The 18,194-nt window shown below is 42.8% G+C and overlaps 1 protein-coding gene across 1 annotated transcript; it reads right to left on the minus strand.

Annotated features, from left to right (window-relative positions):
* Positions 1 to 1,327: 1,327 nt before the first annotated feature.
* znf703 (zinc finger protein 703) lies at positions 1,328 to 4,930 on the minus strand. Its single transcript, XM_042421626.1, has 2 exons — positions 4,243 to 4,930; positions 1,328 to 3,639 (listed from the first exon to the last, which is right to left on the minus strand). The coding sequence occupies exons 1-2, from the start codon at positions 4,507 to 4,509 to the stop codon at positions 2,134 to 2,136; spliced, it is 1,773 nt and encodes a 590-aa protein (XP_042277560.1). The 5' UTR covers positions 4,510 to 4,930; the 3' UTR covers positions 1,328 to 2,133.
* Between the last annotated feature and the right edge of the window lie 13,264 nt (positions 4,931 to 18,194).

Consider the following 18,194-nt stretch of genomic DNA (forward strand, 5'->3'; position numbering starts at 1 on the left):
CTCAAACACATTGCACCTGTACTTCATCAATACAACTTTAGGGGGCAACACAATCCAGTTTATCTGTAGTGGCACGACTCTGTGCAAGTTACAAAGAAATATGTTGCACTAAATGCATATGTGCAGTACAACATTATAAGCAAAATATCCTTGACCTATTTTGTCTAGACTACTTTATAAACTCAATCAAAAAAGAAAAGGAGCAGCAACCAGAAAGTAAGTGTGCAGACAGACTGTCCTGTTCCACAGGAGTGCATGGCTCCAGTTTCTAAAGAAGAAAAATAAGTGCAGCGTCCCAAAGAGCTGCCCAGAGCGGTGATCAGGGCGCCGTGACCTTGCTGGTGTGGCAGGGGCTGGATGTGGTTTGGGAGGGTCATCCATTTTGTTAATGGTCCTGTCAAGTGACACCTGTGCTCGCCTTTCCCTTGTCTGGAGTGCTAATGAACCGAGAGAGTAGAGGAGTCTGGGAGTCGGGGTCAATAGCCGCCTCAGAGACTACAGCCTCTTCGCTCTGTGCCACCTACACCCTGTCAGCCAAATAGAGTGGAGACACAGGCACATTAACAAGGAAGAAACACTCTAATGGCAGTGGTGCGGATATAAAATAGACCAACTCCTTCCCTTCAAATTAGTATTTAACAGCTCTGACTCAAGATCGCTGACTACAGTTAAACCACAGCAAAGCAGTAAGCAGCAAGAAAATGACTCTTCACTTCAGAACGGATGCCTCCATGTTTGTGGTTCCTGTAAGAGAACCCGCTCTCCTCAGGGAAGGTGTCAGGACTTTGATGAATATTTCTCTATTAACCGCCTCCCATTGTCAGCTCTGGCCTTTGTGTTGCAGGCCAATCCGTCAGACCGTGAGGAGATCCTGGGTCGACACCTCCCTAAGGTCATTATTGAAGTCCCAGTGACCCAGCGGCCACTCTACACAGCCATCCACTCTGCTGAGGAGGCTGTTTTCTGGCCTCACAAACAAGAATCAGCAATTAAAAGCTGCACTCGTAACAACAAAAGCAATGTGGGTGATGGAGGGAGAAGGGGTATGAAAGTCCTCAGAGACTAGCTAACAGGGCTAATGTGACCCAGCCTGCCCTTCTTGGGTAGCCCTGTCAACTGATATGAGCCATGAAATATTACACATAGCCACATATAGCACAGCTATAACAGCCGTAATGACGGATAGACCTAGATAAGTGCAGTGCCAAAAGTCCGGCAAGATTTACTTCATCTTCTGACACTTGTGACAAAAAACTACTGCATGGTACTATATATATTAATCAATGAGGAAAAAACAAGTTAAAATGCAATCATGTGACATTTATTTAACAAAATAATAATTTCCCTGTTGGTTGGATAGCACAGCCATCATTAATTGTTTTTATTTATGTCATCTTTTCTTATCTTTGTACCTTTGCGTCGGTGACCCAAACTCGCTAACCCATGTAAGCTTGAAAAAATATTACATCTTTGCATATTTACAAATAAAAATAATGGCATTGTTCAAGATAATTTTCATGGACATGCAATTCTCCAACAAGTCTGAATAAGCAGTAAAAGATGAAGACAAAAAAACAGCAGAGAGGAAAGGAGATAAAAAGAGGTCTTCAGAATAAAGCCTCATAGTCCATCTTCATCGTGGTGCAAGATTTTTATTTTTAGAGTGTATGATAGGCATAATGGTACTATACTTAAATCATTCTTTTTCAGTTAGAATACTTAAGAACAATTTATTTGGACAGCAAAATTTCCCCCCAGAGTTGAATACCAAGCGCTTGAGTGAAAAATAAATACAGACTTTCAGTTCTGGGAGACAGATATAGAGAAAAACAAAACAAAAAACAAAATCAAGACTGTTGTAATAATCCCACAATTTCATCATTTTCAAACTCTGCTTCTTGGCGTCTTTAAGTCTCTTGGTTCTGTGCTGCAGACAATCCAACACAGGGTCTTTTGCCTTTGGAGCGCCAGTCACAATCCTGAGGCTAACAGGTGGTATTCCTGGCAGGCAGGCGAGCAGGCATGATGCCCTGTACTGATGGTGACCCCAATCTGAAGAATCCATCTTCAGGGCTGCACTGGAGAGTCCAAGCTGGTGCCTGCAGTCTGTGGGCGTCAACACTATTTCAGATGTCACTGGTATCCAAGGGCTGAGGCTGAGCCCAGTCTCTGACTGTAGAGGGCGTAGGGGGAGTAATAGGCTGAGGAGGAGGGTAAGGATGGCATGGGAAGCCCTGGGGCTCCATGCAGGTGGGATTTGCCATAGGGGTGGTAGCGGGCCAGGCCTAAGCCAGGGGAGCCTCTTAGGGAGAAGGAGCTGGGCAGGGTACCTGGGCTGCTGGGTGGGGGCAGGTGGAGGTGGCAAGAGGCTGTTGATGAAACCGATGATGGGTAGGCTGACAAGAGCTTACTGTCCACCATCCCAGGAAGGGCTGTGTGGGTACGCAGGTGAGCTAGCAGCTCCTCAGATGTGGCAAAACGCTTGTCACACGGGCCTCCAACAGACACCCAGTTACAGGCGTGTGGCAGCGGTTCATTGGGGAGCATGAAACCATAGGTGTAAAGGGGGTGGGAGAGGGAGGGGGTGGTGCTGGAGGACAGGGAGCTGGGGTGCAGGGAGTGGAGGTGGTGTGAGGGGTAAACCAGGGGGAAACCAGACTTTAGGCTGGAGGGATCATGGACACAGGTGGAGCAGTTACTACCTCCTAGGTGGGGTGCATTGGGGTAAGTCAGACAGTACGGGTCCCGACATAAGCCCTGCATCAGGGATGGAGGAGAGGCTCCAGTGAGCGGGCTAGAACTGGGGTGCTTTCCTGCAAGTCCTAACCCCAAACTAGACTTGGTATGGTCCAAGCCAGGAACAAACTGAGAGGGGTAGCCCGCATAGGCCCCCACAATGGAGCCGTGGTAGCCCATAGTAGCAGGAGGCAAGGGGAAGACAGAATGTCCTGGTTTAAAAGGGGAAACGGGGGCGATGTGCCCGGAGCCCAGACCAGGCTGTGAAGAGGCCTGCGGGTCGGCCTTGCTCTCTGGCCGTGGGCTGCTGGCAGAGCTGGCATTGCTGGAGTTGGAGCTGGCCCGTATGTGGCTGGAGTTGGCTAACTGAGCCCCGTCCATCCCTGACTTAGCTACCTCTGAGTCTTTTTTACCAGCACTGTTGTTGTTACTGTCCGAGCTGGCCTGCTCTGAGCTCGCTGGTTTGTTGTCCATGTGTTGGGACTGGGAGTGTGGCGGCGGCTGCGTGGAGGGGGAATGGCTTTGTCTGTGGGGCTGGCTCTGAGTGTGCAGGGGAGGGGAGCTGGAGCTGGGTGACCGGGAATGGGGAGGAAAAGAAGGACATGAAGCACTGCCACTGCTGGAGCTTCCATTTGGCACTCTGAAAGCTTTCTCTGAAGGCCCCTTTGTCACTAGAACGTCCTTACGACAGTCGCCTGATGATTTGGAGTAAGGCTTGAAGCTGGACTTGTCCTCCAGGGATTGGTGCTGCTCTCCAGGCTTGGAGGATCGACTGGAGGACTCCTTGTCTCCCAGACTGCCTGAGGATATGGAGGCCAGCTTGGAAGAGGAGGGAGGGTCTGGTTTGCCAATTTGAGAGCAGGTCTGGGCCAGCAGAGCCAAAGGACTCTTCTTGGCATCAAGCTGATTAGAAAAAAAGAGAGCAAGAAGGTTAACAAAATGTTTTTATGTTTATCTATTTTTTATATTATTAGATAGTTCAACTCTATTAAAATTATACTTGTAATATAAATATTGTAATTTGTAATATAAATTACTCAAATATAAATTACATTATTGTTATACTTTACTGGAAGTAGAATACACTGAATGTATAATAGATAACCTAACAGCCCTGTGTTGTGTTTATATATCTAACATGAATAAAGGAAGCCAAGTTAAAAAAAAAAAAAAAAAGAAAGAAAAAGAAAAAAGAAAGAAAGAAAGAGCCGCAAGAAATATCTGGAAAGATAAAATGGAACGGCTAATTTCTATCCGTACAATAAATAAACATATCAGACATATCGATATTAGTTTTAAAGCCGTATGTGATCCGCAGTAATTTTCCAGTTTTTTTTAACTCGGGTCAAAGTTGCCACTAAATCCCTGTGCGTAAAATGGCGCATAATACGCATAACACAACAGCAACCTTGTATGTCGATTTATTGTCACATAGGCAGACAAACGGCAGCATTAGATAGCAACGTGGGAATCTTGAGATACTGTCATTTTTGTTTTTACACTTACTTCAATGCTGACTGGCGCGGATGTGAGGGGCTGGAGATACTCCGGGTGCAGCAAGTGGCCGCTGTGCGCCGTCAACATCTTTACGATCCGGATGGGTAGCCTTTTAGCCTGTCGAGAAGGATCCGAGGGAGAAGAGCAAAACGTGGGTGTGGAAACGGACCGTGTCTTCGCTCCAATCCGGTATGGATCACCGCTGGCGTCGGCGGCGCTGCGCTCCGGAGACTGGCTGCGTAAAAGCGGTTCAAGTCCACCGGGGGGATCTCTCATCTGGATCGGGGCGCGAGGAGGGACGACGGCATGTAACGAGGGGACGGAGGGTTGAAATTCATGTACTGGCACGGTTCATGGTGACAAATTCAACAGAAGAGAGTGCGGTAATCCAAAACGGGCATGTGCGCAGTGCGCGTCCTCCGTATCGGACCCAGGCAGTGTCTAAAGACGAACAAATCGCCCAAATGTCATCCTTTGTCGGGCTCTTCAATATCACCCGCTAATTCCTAAATATTCCTTTATCCAGTGTTGAAAAAAAGAAGAATCGAGTCAAAAGCAAGGCACCATGAATAATAACTGCTCATCAGAATACGGGACAAGTGTAAGGAATATCCCGCAGAGGATAGTATGTGACAGTCCTCCGGTGCGCGTATCTCTTCCTCTGCAGCAGCCTCGCAGTACCTCACTCCTTCCACATACTAACGATGCGGGGGGAGGGATTTCAAAGCCGTGAGCCGCCGTCCAATCACAAGTGCCCGCTTTCATAACCGGGGCGGGACAATGGAAGGGGGCGTGGTTTGTCTCCTGGCCTCACCCTCATACCCAGACTGTAATGTATGGGTGGAAATCTGTCAGTGACCTCCACAAGCCACATGCAAACTAGACATGAAACATATAAATACTGCATCACAAATATGACAACAGGAAAGCTGAAGAGAAACGATCACTGATTGACAAGAGACAAATATCCCCAGAAAGGGTCAACAAGGGTGAATTAAGTGTCTGTGAGCTTTTCTATGAAATGTATCTGCCTGTTCTTGTAAATAAGTGCATTTAATTCAAAATAATAACCTACTGTCCACGGACATTTCTGGTATGTTAATGGCTTTATTGAATTATAGCAACCAAACTACCACTGTTACTGGGCTTAATTCAATTTTTCCAGCATCAACTAAATTCACATGATTCAATTTTCATGTCTTTCGCTATGATAGTGAATGACATGTTCAGTTTTTGTGTTTACAGTTGCACACTTCAAAAACACCTAAATGCAGTTTTTCAATACAAGTTAGGAGATGTATCTATACTACTTTAAAAGTTTCCTTCAGAATCTACATAAGCATAAAACAGAAGAACAAAAAGACAATAGCAGACGACCTACTTAGTAAGCCTAACATAATTTCATTTTCCATAAAGAACAACAAGCTGAACTTTATGGGGATTTCCATCCTGGTTGGAATGCTTCTTCAACTAATCAAATCCCTTGGCCTGAGCTACGCAATCCATAATCCAAGATATTACAACACTGCTGCATTCAGACTGTTGAAAGTAGTGTCATGGATCATTGATTACTGGCAAAACTAAATTAGAGCAAACCTTTCTTCTGAGGTTTAATAGGTAAACTTGTTTGACATTTCACAACACAGGCTGGCCTTCACGACGTGTACTGCCGTGTATCAGCTGGTTCTTTGATTATAATGGCTGCTGCCATTTATCTGAAAGGCAGTTTGAGAGGATGAAGTCACTTCAGCCTCACTCAACAGCGTCACTGTTTGACCTGTCATCATTAGGCTTAGTCGTCACTCATCACCCACACACTGCCACTCACGCTTCAATGACCTGCACAGATCCAAGAATATGCGAATGCAGACGTCCATGCCAAGCATAAGTGTTGTACAGTCTTTTTTTTAAATCCGTCTGTTTGTTTAAAATTGTCTGTCGCCACCTCGGGCCGAGACACATAAACAGGTGACGCATAACAACTGCTTTCTCACCGTGAGATTTAAAGGTAAGGCTGAGAGCTTCAAGGGGATTTCAAACATTTTTTTACAGCGCGGACTGCCAGTTAAATTGTGAGGTTTCCGACTCACGCAGTCACCCACTTGTTAAAAGGGTGAGTGGGTGAGTCGTTGCAGTGTGGGTGGGGTTGCATAAGGAAAGCGGGGCGTTTAAAAGGAGACCAAAGAGGAGGGCATTGGGAAAAGCCAGACAAAGGCAGCGAGAGAATGAAACAAGGGAGGGCTCAAACAACAGGGAGCAACTCCTTTCATGTGTCCCCTTGATGTAGGCTGGTAACAGCTGTTTTGGCGTGTTGATGACTGATGGCTGTTTCCTGTTGTGGATATTTTAAGGGGACAGCTTTCCCGTTAAAGAGGCTTCTCAGCATGTCCAGGTCCCGCCGGCCCTCAGGGCATTTCCATGCCCTTCCATGGCTGTATCAAAGCAGTGCGTTTGGCTGGAGCAGCAGCCAAACAAAACCCCCAGGATGGGGCTGAAAGGGGCTGGAGAGGAGTAAGGAGGGCCGGACCCCACATGCCCCTGTGATCCTGTGATTTATAGAGCCGCTGAGGCCTGTAATGGACGCCATAGCTCTGTGGTGGGGCCTAATTCATCCCCGTGTTGAAAAGCTGCTGTTTGCCTGACTCCAGAGTAAATATATAACGCTGACATTAGGCAGCTGAATTCTTCAAACCTGGCTCAAGCAAATCCTCATCTGCTCGTTTGTCTTTGCTCCGTGTTTAGAAGTGCTGAGGCGTTTTTGTAGCACACACGGGGATTAGCGTTGTGTAGATGCTCGGTGTGATTGTTTAATGAGGGGCTGACATTGATGTGAGCTCATAAGAGTCTTGTTTCTTTCTTTTTTTTCTTTCTTCTTTTCAAGTTATTATACTTCTACAGGCCTTCACTGGTGTCAGCCAGACTCTGACAAGGTCTGGCTGCGTGTTGTACTGTACAAAGAGAAGGAGAAAGAAATGATAAAAGCGCCAGAGAGGCAGAGGAGGGAAAACCAGTGTAAATAACTCCTATTTAATTATCTGTGACTGACTTATGGGGTGTGTGGAATGGGAATAGAGGCCTGAGGCTGGGGCTCTGCTCTACCCCTAGTGTTTTCTCCAGCAGTAATAAAACCAAGGGGGAAAAAAAGTGGATTAAGACAGTTTCATGGGGTGTAGCAGACATGGCATTTAGACCCAAACACTTAAAAAGAGCCTCGCAGGCAACATTCCAGCCAGGACAGAATGTTGAAACAAGGATTTCCTTGAGCTGAAAGGTCCACAAACAATATCTACACAGTGTACTTAATGTATTCACACTTCCTCGTTTATCTTTCTGTGGTTGCCTCTCCCTCTGTCTTTGACATACACATACTAATCCTTTCACAGTTGAATGTGCATGAGCTCACACGTGAAAATGTAGCCTGTGCACACAAACAAAAACAGACAGGCCATACGGTGCATGATACCATCTTAAAAGTGTGTTTTTGTAGTTTTTATACAGTATCATCTATCTGACTGTCTACATAGTGTGTGTGTGTGTGTGTCAGAGCCAGAGCTGCGGCTGACATCCTTATCTCTCCAGTTTAGGAGGGAGATTGTCTCTCTTGTCAGCTCGTCACGTCTCGCAAGCTAACGCTCTTATCCACTCTGCCTACCTGTCGTCTATCTGTCTGCATTATAATCACACCGGGATAATAGGCTTCCCTCTGTGTTCGCAGATTGGCACTTTTATTTCCGAATCCTACACCGTGCAGGGTTCCGCCTTGTCGTACTCGCTACACCTGAAATGCATTCGCAGACAGGCACGTAGGCTGCACACCGCCCACACCCGTGCAAACCTCAAGTCCTCTCTCCACACTTGGAAACAAAGCCCGCTATTGTCCTCCACACGGAGAAGTTATCAAGAGCACAGAGAGGAGGAGGAGGAGGAGACGAGGGGAGAAGCGGCCTGTGCTGCCAGACAGAGTCTGCCTCAAATCAGATTGTCCTACATTGTTGTGTGAAATTTCAGATGACATCAAAAGATGTTTTTTTTTCCACTGGTCTGACGACAGAGGGGGGTCATTTTGATAGAAGCACAATCAAGGTATTCACAAGCTAGACCCATGACAGGTCTGGTTGACGGAACAACAACAGGCCGTGCAAAGAAAATCTCCCCAGCACATTCCTCACGCTTGTTAAAGTCAATGCTGCTTCCTCCACTCACGGTCAGAGTCACCGCCTTTGTGTCTTCATCATCCAACCTTTGTTGTGCAGGAGGCTGCTGGGAACATGCATTTTGTTTTTCTTTCTGTCTTGAAACCACTTCTCTTACATCATGAAAACAAAACTGCAACACATTTTCTCATCAGTAAAATCAAGTTGTGTTTTGAAAGAAAAAGTTGCTCAATCTGTCAGCTGTGAAACATGGACACCGTTTAAGAGAATGACTCCGACATTTGTGACCAGATAAACAAACAGTTTAAGTTATTGGAGGTTGCAGTAGCTGCAGAGTTCCTGCCAAACATAACCGGGGATGGTGATGAGGGGTGGGATGGGTGGGGCTCAGCAGCACTTGTCAATCATCAACAGCCCGCAGTGAGACCAAGTCATGTCAGCTGCCTCGACTTTGATGTGACAAGGGATGGCATCGCTCAATTAAAAGCCCATCAATGTGTAAGTAAATCAGCGCCTTTCAGACTTGACACATCAAACAAACGGTTATTGAAGCGGCCTGCTCATGTCATTAATCTCTCTGCATGTGCTTGCCAACCTTGGGTCACCGCAGGAGCAGAAAAACCTGCAACACTGAGACTAGTAAATAGCTACAGGAAATACGACACAGTCAATATACAAAACCGTTTTTAGCCTGAATGGAAAACAACACATGAAGAGGATTTTTTTAAAAGTATACTGCTTCATTGAGTTGAACTAAATGTGGTATAGCAGAAGTTGGGATTTACTTTTATGAATTCTCCTTCTTTAGAAAAACAGGAGTTTTGAGAACAGCAGTAATGGAAAACGCATTCCAGACACAGACCTCGTGTGGCCAAAATATTTTTCTCAACTGGGTCCTTGTGGTGACAAAGCACCATGCTTGTCCCTGGCAGTAATTCACCGGCTCGGATGAATACATGAAAGTGAAGTACTGCCATATATCACCCCCCACCCACCCCTCCACCATGTGCTCCGTGTGAGCCTTGCAAAGTCACATACGGCCGTTTGTTATGCGACCGTGCATTCTCATTTCGAACTCTGCGTTGAGGGCTACGGGCCAAGCTGACACTTATGAAATATTTCCCTTGCTGACCTTAGCTACTGCCTCAGCTGGAGAGATTAATCCTCTGTCGGCAGACACTGGGAGCAGACTGCAACAGCAGCACACACACGTACACACACACACACACACACACACACACACACACACACACACACACACACACACACATGCGCATGCACACACACTGCCTCTGGTGACTGCAAAACATAGCAGTAGCAACAGCACCAGCAACAACTCTGTTCTGGTAGTAATAATTACAGCTTCTGTTGATTTATTTCAGCTTTACTTGATAGTGTGCCAGTTTCAGCAGAGGTGGGAAGAGAGTTAGATGGCATGCAATGAAGGTTATGAACCTCATTCACACAGCAAATATTGCGCACACATCCAAATGAGTAAGGTGCAGATGGTACAGGACTACAGCAGCAACACATAAAGAACAGTTTTATAGCATTTAAATAATTTACTTTAAAGCCATCCATTTGAATTTATGTTGTTTCTTAAATACTTAAAATCAAATATTTTTTAGAAATATTTGGAAATTTCAAAACCTGATTTCAGATATTTTTGGGGGTTCGCCAATTCAGGCAGAAATTTGTTCATTACTGAAAAATCTGTATTCTTGTTGTTCAAATTCAGTTAGTTGTTTTCAGACCTAAAAAATCAAGTCAAAAAAATCTGGTTGCCCTATCTGGATTGGTAAAATTCATACACTGAAATCCAAATAAAAACTTTTAACATGAACATTAGGGCAGCAAGAGGTAAGCAATGAAGCCTGAATGAGTTGATCAGACCTCTGTCCTATTAGGTTATGTTCTATGTTCTGTGTGTCATGTGATCCACGAAAGAGAAGTTCAGATGAGTGACTGTAAACAAAACACTTGAATTTTCTATCTGAATTTGTGAAAAGGGTTTTTTAAAATCGCAAAACTCAAACTTATCTTATGTAAATTTCAGAAAAGCTGTAATACTTTACATGTTATTAACAATTGAAAACCTATATAGGAATTTTAATAAATGGTTATGAAATATGCATAGTATCTAATTCAATTTATTGTGGCCTTTCTTTACTTCCATATCGCAGTATGTAACACAGAGGAAGAAGAGGACTGTATGCAGTCAGAACAACAATATCTTCACCCTTCTCTTCTTCTTCCTGTATGTTGCTCCAGTCTCTTCTGTCCTCTCTTAATGTGCAGCAGCAGATGACTTGGCCAAGTTTGGTCTTTTATAAAAGGTTACTTAGTTGCCAGGAGAGAGAGCAAGCTGCTCTTGCAGTTCCTGCCAGAAGGCTGCACTACCGGCATATCGTAAATTACTCAAGACAACATACAAGAACTGGGGTGGCTGGTGGGGTGGCTGGAGGGAAGACAGGAGAGGAAGGAGAGGGGGTGAAAGAGTAAGTGCAGTTTTCTTTTTGGTCCATGGTGATGAATGAGTTTCTGAACAAGGCAGAAAATACATCATATCACCTTTAATGGGTACACATTTCTGCAGCCATAACTCAGTGTTTAAAAATAGGGAGGGGAGGGTGAAATACGACATCATATATTCCTCCCAACGACACTTTTACGAGCCCTCCCTGCAGTATAAAGGCATTGATTGCTATTTCAAAGCTCCACGTTAGAGTCAGAGCTGAGTACCTCCAGCTGCCAGCGACGAGGAAAGACAGAGAAACTCCTTTAACACATGGAGCCCCCAACGATGCCTGATTCCACTGGGTAAAACTGAGGATTTTGTGGTTCACACGCTAGTTTCTTATATGGAAAAAAATCTGATTTGAATCTGTTATCACAAAACCAGTGTTTCCAAATGATTAGGTGTTTTTTTTCTACTTACCATGGGTGGTCATAATGTAGGAGAACAAGTGAAAAAAGACATAAGAAGAAAATTCTGAGCTCTGACAGAGGCCGTTAAATCAAACTGAAAAGCATTCAGCACATGTGCAGTGGTGTCTGCCTTACACGAAACTACACTTTAGAGCCATTTCTAAACAAACTAACGTATCCAAACTCTTTGTGGTGAAGGAACATGTCACCCAGTGCAATGGTGTAGCTCATTGGTGTGTTTTTAATAGTTTTTTGGACAACAATAGAGCTCTATGGCACAGAGGAATAAGATATATCAGACTTTGGATACATAAACAATTCAAGTCAAGTCAATTTTACCTGTATAGCCCAGTATCACAAATCACAAATTTGCCTCAGGGGGCAACTTCCAGGTGCCACCAAAACAGAATAGCAACCTCCATCACCATGGAGACCTGGGAGGAGGACAAACTACACAAACACAGGGGAGACTCACATCACACAATTCACATACACAGAGGAGGGGAGACAAGAAACCACTGACACAGGAGAGAGAGAAAGATAAGATTAGATTAGATAAGATAAGATAAGATAAGATAAGATAAGATAAGATAAGATAAGATAAGATAAGATAAACTTTCACACAGGAGAGGGACAGACATAACTTTGGGGACACACAGGAGCCCTGCATTTTGAGAGTGGAGAGTTTGAGATAGAATATAAGGTTTAATGAGATCAGACAGGTATGAAGGCCCATTTAGGATTTTATAAGTCATTAGTACTACCTTAAAGTCTGATATAACAAGGATAGGGGGCGAATGAAGGGAGGCTAGAGTGGGTATAATATGGACAAATTTTCTTGTTTTAGTTTAAGACCCCCTCCGATGAAAATCAATATTTTAAACTTGTTAACATGTCCAAGTAGTGTTTTTTTTTCTAATAGTGTACAGTGATCATTGGTGTCAAAGGCTAAGATCCAGTAATAGAAGCACAGGGGTCGAATTTGAATCCATAGCAAGTAGAAGATCGTTTACCACTCTGGTTAGAGCAGTTTCAATGGAGTGACAGGCCCTGAAAGCCGAATGAAAAGGTTCATATGAATAATAGTTTGATCTAGTTTGTCGAAAGTTGTTGAGACACAACTCTCTCTAGTACTTCAGAAAAGAATGGAAGGTCAGAGACTTGTCAAAAGTTATTAAGAGATCTTGGATGAAGTTTCTTAAGTAGAGGTTTAACCACATCCATCTTAAAGCCTCTGGGGACAGTGCCAGTCATGTGATAAATTAACAATATTTAGCATTGTAGCTCCCAGAAAAGGCAAGAGGTCTTTGGACGGTTTTGCTGGTAAAGGATCAAGTAGGCAGGTAGTTGATTTAGAAGCTGACACAAGTTTGGTTAGAGTTTCAAGAGAGATAGTCTCAAAATCTGTAAGAACAGGGACTATCTGTGACACTTCATATAAATGTGAATTTGAAACAACATGCTCTGCAAGAGTAGCCGAAGGTAAAGAACTAATTTTGTATCTTATCTCATCAACCTTATTGCAGAAAAAATCTAGAAATTTATGAGCCATGATAGGCGAGCAGCTTTTAGTAAATTTAGCTACAGTGTCAAAGAGAAATCTAGGACTGTGTTTATTATTACTTATTAAGGGAGAGAAATATGCTTCTGTCGCAGCAGATAGAGCACGCTTGTATTGCAATAAACACTCATGTCAAGAGAGGTAAAAAACTTCCAGTTTTGATTTTCACCATTTACGTTCCTCATCTCCTGCTTTAGAGCAAGTGTTTCTTCACTAAACCAGGTTGTAGACCTATTTAAGCACATAGTTTTGGTAGTTGGTGAAATTTTCAAGAGAGTCTGTCTCTATAGTGAAAGGAGCCAAGACCTCAGGCAACCGCTAAACAAGTGCAGCTACAGTAGACAGACCATTGTGGGGCGGTAAATACATCTGTCCTAATATTAACAGGAGAGGCCAGTGATGCTTCAAATTTAATGAGAAAATTATCCGACACAGCTAAACTTACTAAAAAGCAACCATTATATTTCATCTACTGGTCACTCTACAGGTTAGCCTGTTACTGATTATTGCAATAATACTCTTACATTTGGTTTTATAAAAATCAGATCACTGTCTAAGGCCTTACTGATAAATGATCTGATTCTTGAGCATAGTTTTGATATGATCGGGTTATGTGAAACATGGCTTAAACCAGATGTTTTCCTTCCCTTAAATGAAGCTTCCCCACCTGACTATACTTATACTCGTGTTGCTCGGGCTAATAAACCAGGTCGAGATGTTGCCTTAATATATAAATCTATTTTCAATTTAACCTCCAAACTTGACACTAAATTCAACTCGTTTGAGGCTCTTATTCTAAGTCCATCTCCATCAGCCGTGAACAGACTCTGTTCATACCACACTGTGATACTCTATTGGGCACCTGGCCTTTATTCACAGCTTTTAGAAGAATTTGGAGAATTTATCTCAGACTTTGTTATTCATTCTGATGAGATTCTAATCTACTAATACTTGTTAGCAGGTCAAATCATTGTTGGTTTGGCTCTGCACATAAGATATGTTGTCAATAAGGAAACCAGCCATATCCTTTAAAGCTTCACAAAGATTGTTACTTTTATCTGATATTAGTGGCTAATTTGACTCTTTTTGTTTTGTTTTTTTTTGTCTCAAACAGTTTTAAATTACTGCCTCTTCAATCGCAAACCTGCTGGAACAAGAATGTTGAATACAAGTTTTTGCTTGAACATTTCATAAAGAGATCAAATAAACACCCCCATATAAAAAGTTTTCCTGAGTCTTGTTATGCACACGGGTCCTCAGCTCACCCCAGACCAGTAATCTGGTATGCATATAGAGGTTGAATGCTTCTGCGAGAGAGCAAGAGACACAGAGAGAGAATGAGACAGAGCCGTTGGTCTAGTAAAGGAGTGTGAGAGAACAGGACGGAGACACAGTGAGAGTGAGAGACTGCTGACTGGACTTATGGCTTTGGCAAATTTGAAGTTCTTTTCAGTGAGCGGTTCCCAGCTGTAAATTTACAGTGTTTGTGCAAGCTGCTATTAAAACCAAACCTGTGGCCTAGCCAAGGTCGTTCATTTCAGAAGGCCTGCGGGGAGGAATTCCTCTCCTGACGGACTGCCTGTCCCTTCAGTAGTGGGGAAAATGACAGACAGGAGAAAATTAAAGTGTCTACATATCAGCCTGTCTTAAGATCAGATTTATAGTTATAGTTCCAGAAAGTAATGTGGTGTTATTTTATATGATAGCCTACAAATTGAGTGAAACAGGAGATAGAGCTCATGGAGGAGAAACAGTATAGTTTGACAGGAAGTAAGTACACCTGTCTGCCTTGTCTTTGTGTTTTTGCCTGTATGCCATGTCTTCATTCCCTTCCATTTAAGTCATCTTACTTTAAGTGATTTTATTTTCTGTCAGTAGTCTTGACCTTATAAGGTACATTATGATAGTGTTTGCTCATTTTAGGTGACCTCATCCCATAAAACAGCTGTAAAAGTGTGTGTGCGTGTACGTGTGTGTGTACATGCACACACACCTGGACAGCAGTCAGCAACGATTTCATCACTGCTTTTATTACACAAAACATAATGAGAAACACAGAACTTGTTCCTTCACACAAACACAAACTCCACTTCTCTGGAATCCGTTTAAGATTTTTTTTTGTAAACTCTTCCTTGTCCAACAGGGAAAAGGTTTCACATTGTGTTTCCTGATTTATGGTTGTGGGTCGGCGTGTTGTATCTGTTTATCTGTTGTGAGCAGAGAGAATGTGCCCTTCAACAGGAAGATCCAAGGTCAAGCCACAGGGTCGGCAGGCATACGTTCTGCTGACGTGCCCCTGAGCAAAAGGTCTCTCCCGGCTGCAGGGCTGCTGCTCTGTAGCCTCTGTGACCTCTGACCTTATCAGCATAGAGGGGCAAGCAAATAGAATAAAAACACATTTCCCTTCAGTGACCAACTACGTACATTATGTTCAATATATTTATAGATTATTTTAGTTTTTAAAACACTTTTTTACTATGTTTTCAAAATGGCTTCATAACTGTTAATTTTGTTTACTCAGCGAGTATTGACCATTAATTACATTACAAGAGAGGGAGAAAGAGAGACAGTGGGATATGGTCACGTAGACAGATAGATCCTCATGTGTTTGTCCATTTTTGGTGCTATGTGGTCATGGCTGTTGCTGCTTATACGAAGGTAAAAACCTTCATAAGCACTGTAACAGTTGATTCTAGTAGAAAACGTGCTAAAAATGCATTATTACTTTCAATAAACGGAGCCTCGGGAGAAGTACAACTTGCATTTACAGGCCATGTTTTGACATAATGTAACATGATCTCATAACATTTGGGATTAGATCTCATGAAATCTGAAGAAATGTCAAGTGTAGCCACAGCCTTTCTCCCCCACCACCACCCACCTCTGTCTCTGTGTCCAACACTGTCGAACACTGGTCTATTAAAACCTATTCTGGACAGCCGCCACAAGCACATCATTTATTTAAGATTATGCCAAGGAGAATTATTGTTGTGTAAAATCCCAAAGCCTTTTAGAAGATCAAAGTTCCACAACATAACTCAGGTTTCCCTGCAAATCCAACACAACGCTCCCTCTCTTTCTCTCTGTAGCACACACCTGCATGAACACACACGTGTGGTGCACACACACTGGAATGTAGGTACACACACTGTACTGGCTCACAATGCCACATAGATCAAACAAAGGTGCATGCAAATATCCCTCTAACGCTGTTTGGGGGAAAAAGAACCATAAGCTCATTATTTAATTCCTCTATGATGTTGAGAATCGAGTAAATGAGAGCATTATAATTGTTTTTCATCATATGTACTTTACATATTACACAACCTCTCACTTCGCTCCAAGTAATACCAACATCAAACTATATCTAAAATCCTCTTTTCACGTTTGCAACTTTGCTTCTAACCTCCTCTGCCTTTTCATTTCTCCACATCGATCCTCTCCGTGCCTCCACTTTGCCTCCCTTTATTGTTTTCTGCTTCTTGACATCCCCCCTCGTCTCTGAGGACATCATCTGTATCTGTATAAGAAGTATAGAAATGGATCTGCTATAAGGCTGCTGAAAGGAAGTTATTTTGCAAAGAGATTTACTGCTTGTTTGACCCTAAGGGAGAAGGATGGGGGCATTACACCCTGTGCAGGTGTATGAATGATTTCTCAGGCTCACTCTCCTTTATATTGAGTACTGAATAAAAGGCTGGCAGGATTTACCTCTTCATCAGATGAGGATTTTAACATTGGAGGGTAAATGTTCTAAACAATGAAGAGGAATCGATGCTCTCTACTGTCTTTATTCTCGTTCTTTCTTTCTCTCTGCTGGATCAGAGTCATCCCTCAGGCCAACCCATTATTGAAGGCAGACCTTTCCGGAGTAAATCATCTGCTTAATTCCTCGCCTTACTTTCTCACCGCCCGTATTTGTCATCACCGTAGCTTTGAGGCATTTCTCTCTTTGATGAGCCAGCCAGGCCGACATGTCGTGCCGTTTGCTGTGAGACTGACAACAATAAATTACAGTTGCTTGTGATCAGTTATTATGTAGATATAGTACAAAACATGTTCCTCATTTTTAATAGAGATAATTGACTTGTAACAGGTAGGTGCAGTTCACATACTGCCACGGCTGTCAGTGCCTGTTTGAGGTTGTTTGGCAGTTTTCTCAGTAGCTATTATGTTTTTGTCATGAGTCATTTCAGAGCGTCTTTTAACAAGTCACTAAATCTTTTATTTAGACATACTGTATATTAATCTTACTTTTCTTAACATGAAAGAAGGTTGGAGGAAATTCACTTCTTTGAAAGTTTCACTGAATTGAGGAAAAATCAAAGTCTAATTGAAATCAAAATTATTTTATTACATTCTTGGAGTTTGTTTTCTCGGGTACCATTTTGGTCAAAATTGTAAGTAACCAAAAAGAAGAAGTTAAAATTTGAACTTGTGACAGCACTCCCTACAGTCTTGTCCAGAAGGTCTGAATTTTTGATTTCAACAGACAATGATGGTACTGACTGATACAATATATGTTTGGGCTGGCACTAAAAACTGTTTTCAATATCACTTCAAGTCCATCTGCCAAACATAGGCAGTTAAAAAATCAGGGTCAATTTTGTTAGCTGTCACTTATGGTTCATTCATGGCATATGGGATGGATGGTAGAGATGGGAAATACTCAATGACTTGCAAGTGTTCACGTCAGAGCATAACTTAAGAGGGCTGTATGATTACAGAGTTGGTTGTGTGAGAGTTTAAAGTACTGTGCATTGACAATACAATACTGTATCATTTAAATTCAGGTTTAATTAGGCTACATTGAATACAGAAAGACTTTGGCTGACTGAGTTGTTATTTTTCAGGCACTTCTATATTATAAGGCATAAAGAAAGATACATACCAGAGCTTTGACGTAAACACTAATTACAACTCATAAATACAATAACTTAGTCCCATTTGTGATATAAGTGCACCCTCTTCATCTCTTTCTCACAAACATGCAGCCCACAGCTTATCTTCATTTTACACTATATACATATTTTTTTATACATTAATTTTTAATAGTTTGTGAAATGTCAGTATAGTGTGTGTTATGAATATCAAAAAATATGATCTTCAGTCATGTCCCTTCAGTCTCTCAGCATCAAGCAGGTACAATAACCTCAATGGCCAGAGGTGTCCTGCCCTGACATCTATTTTTACCTTATTGAGTCTCCAGGTAAGCAAATTACCAATGAAATATTTCACTTTTCTGTCCTGCTCAACAATATGCTAGCTAGCAATAGCACTGTGCTCTGACAACTGACCTAACCTACGAACAACCCAGG

The sequence above is a fragment of the Thunnus maccoyii genome, chromosome 9 (genome assembly GCF_910596095.1).
Source record: "Thunnus maccoyii chromosome 9, fThuMac1.1, whole genome shotgun sequence".
Classification (NCBI taxonomy): domain Eukaryota; kingdom Metazoa; phylum Chordata; class Actinopteri; order Scombriformes; family Scombridae; genus Thunnus; species Thunnus maccoyii.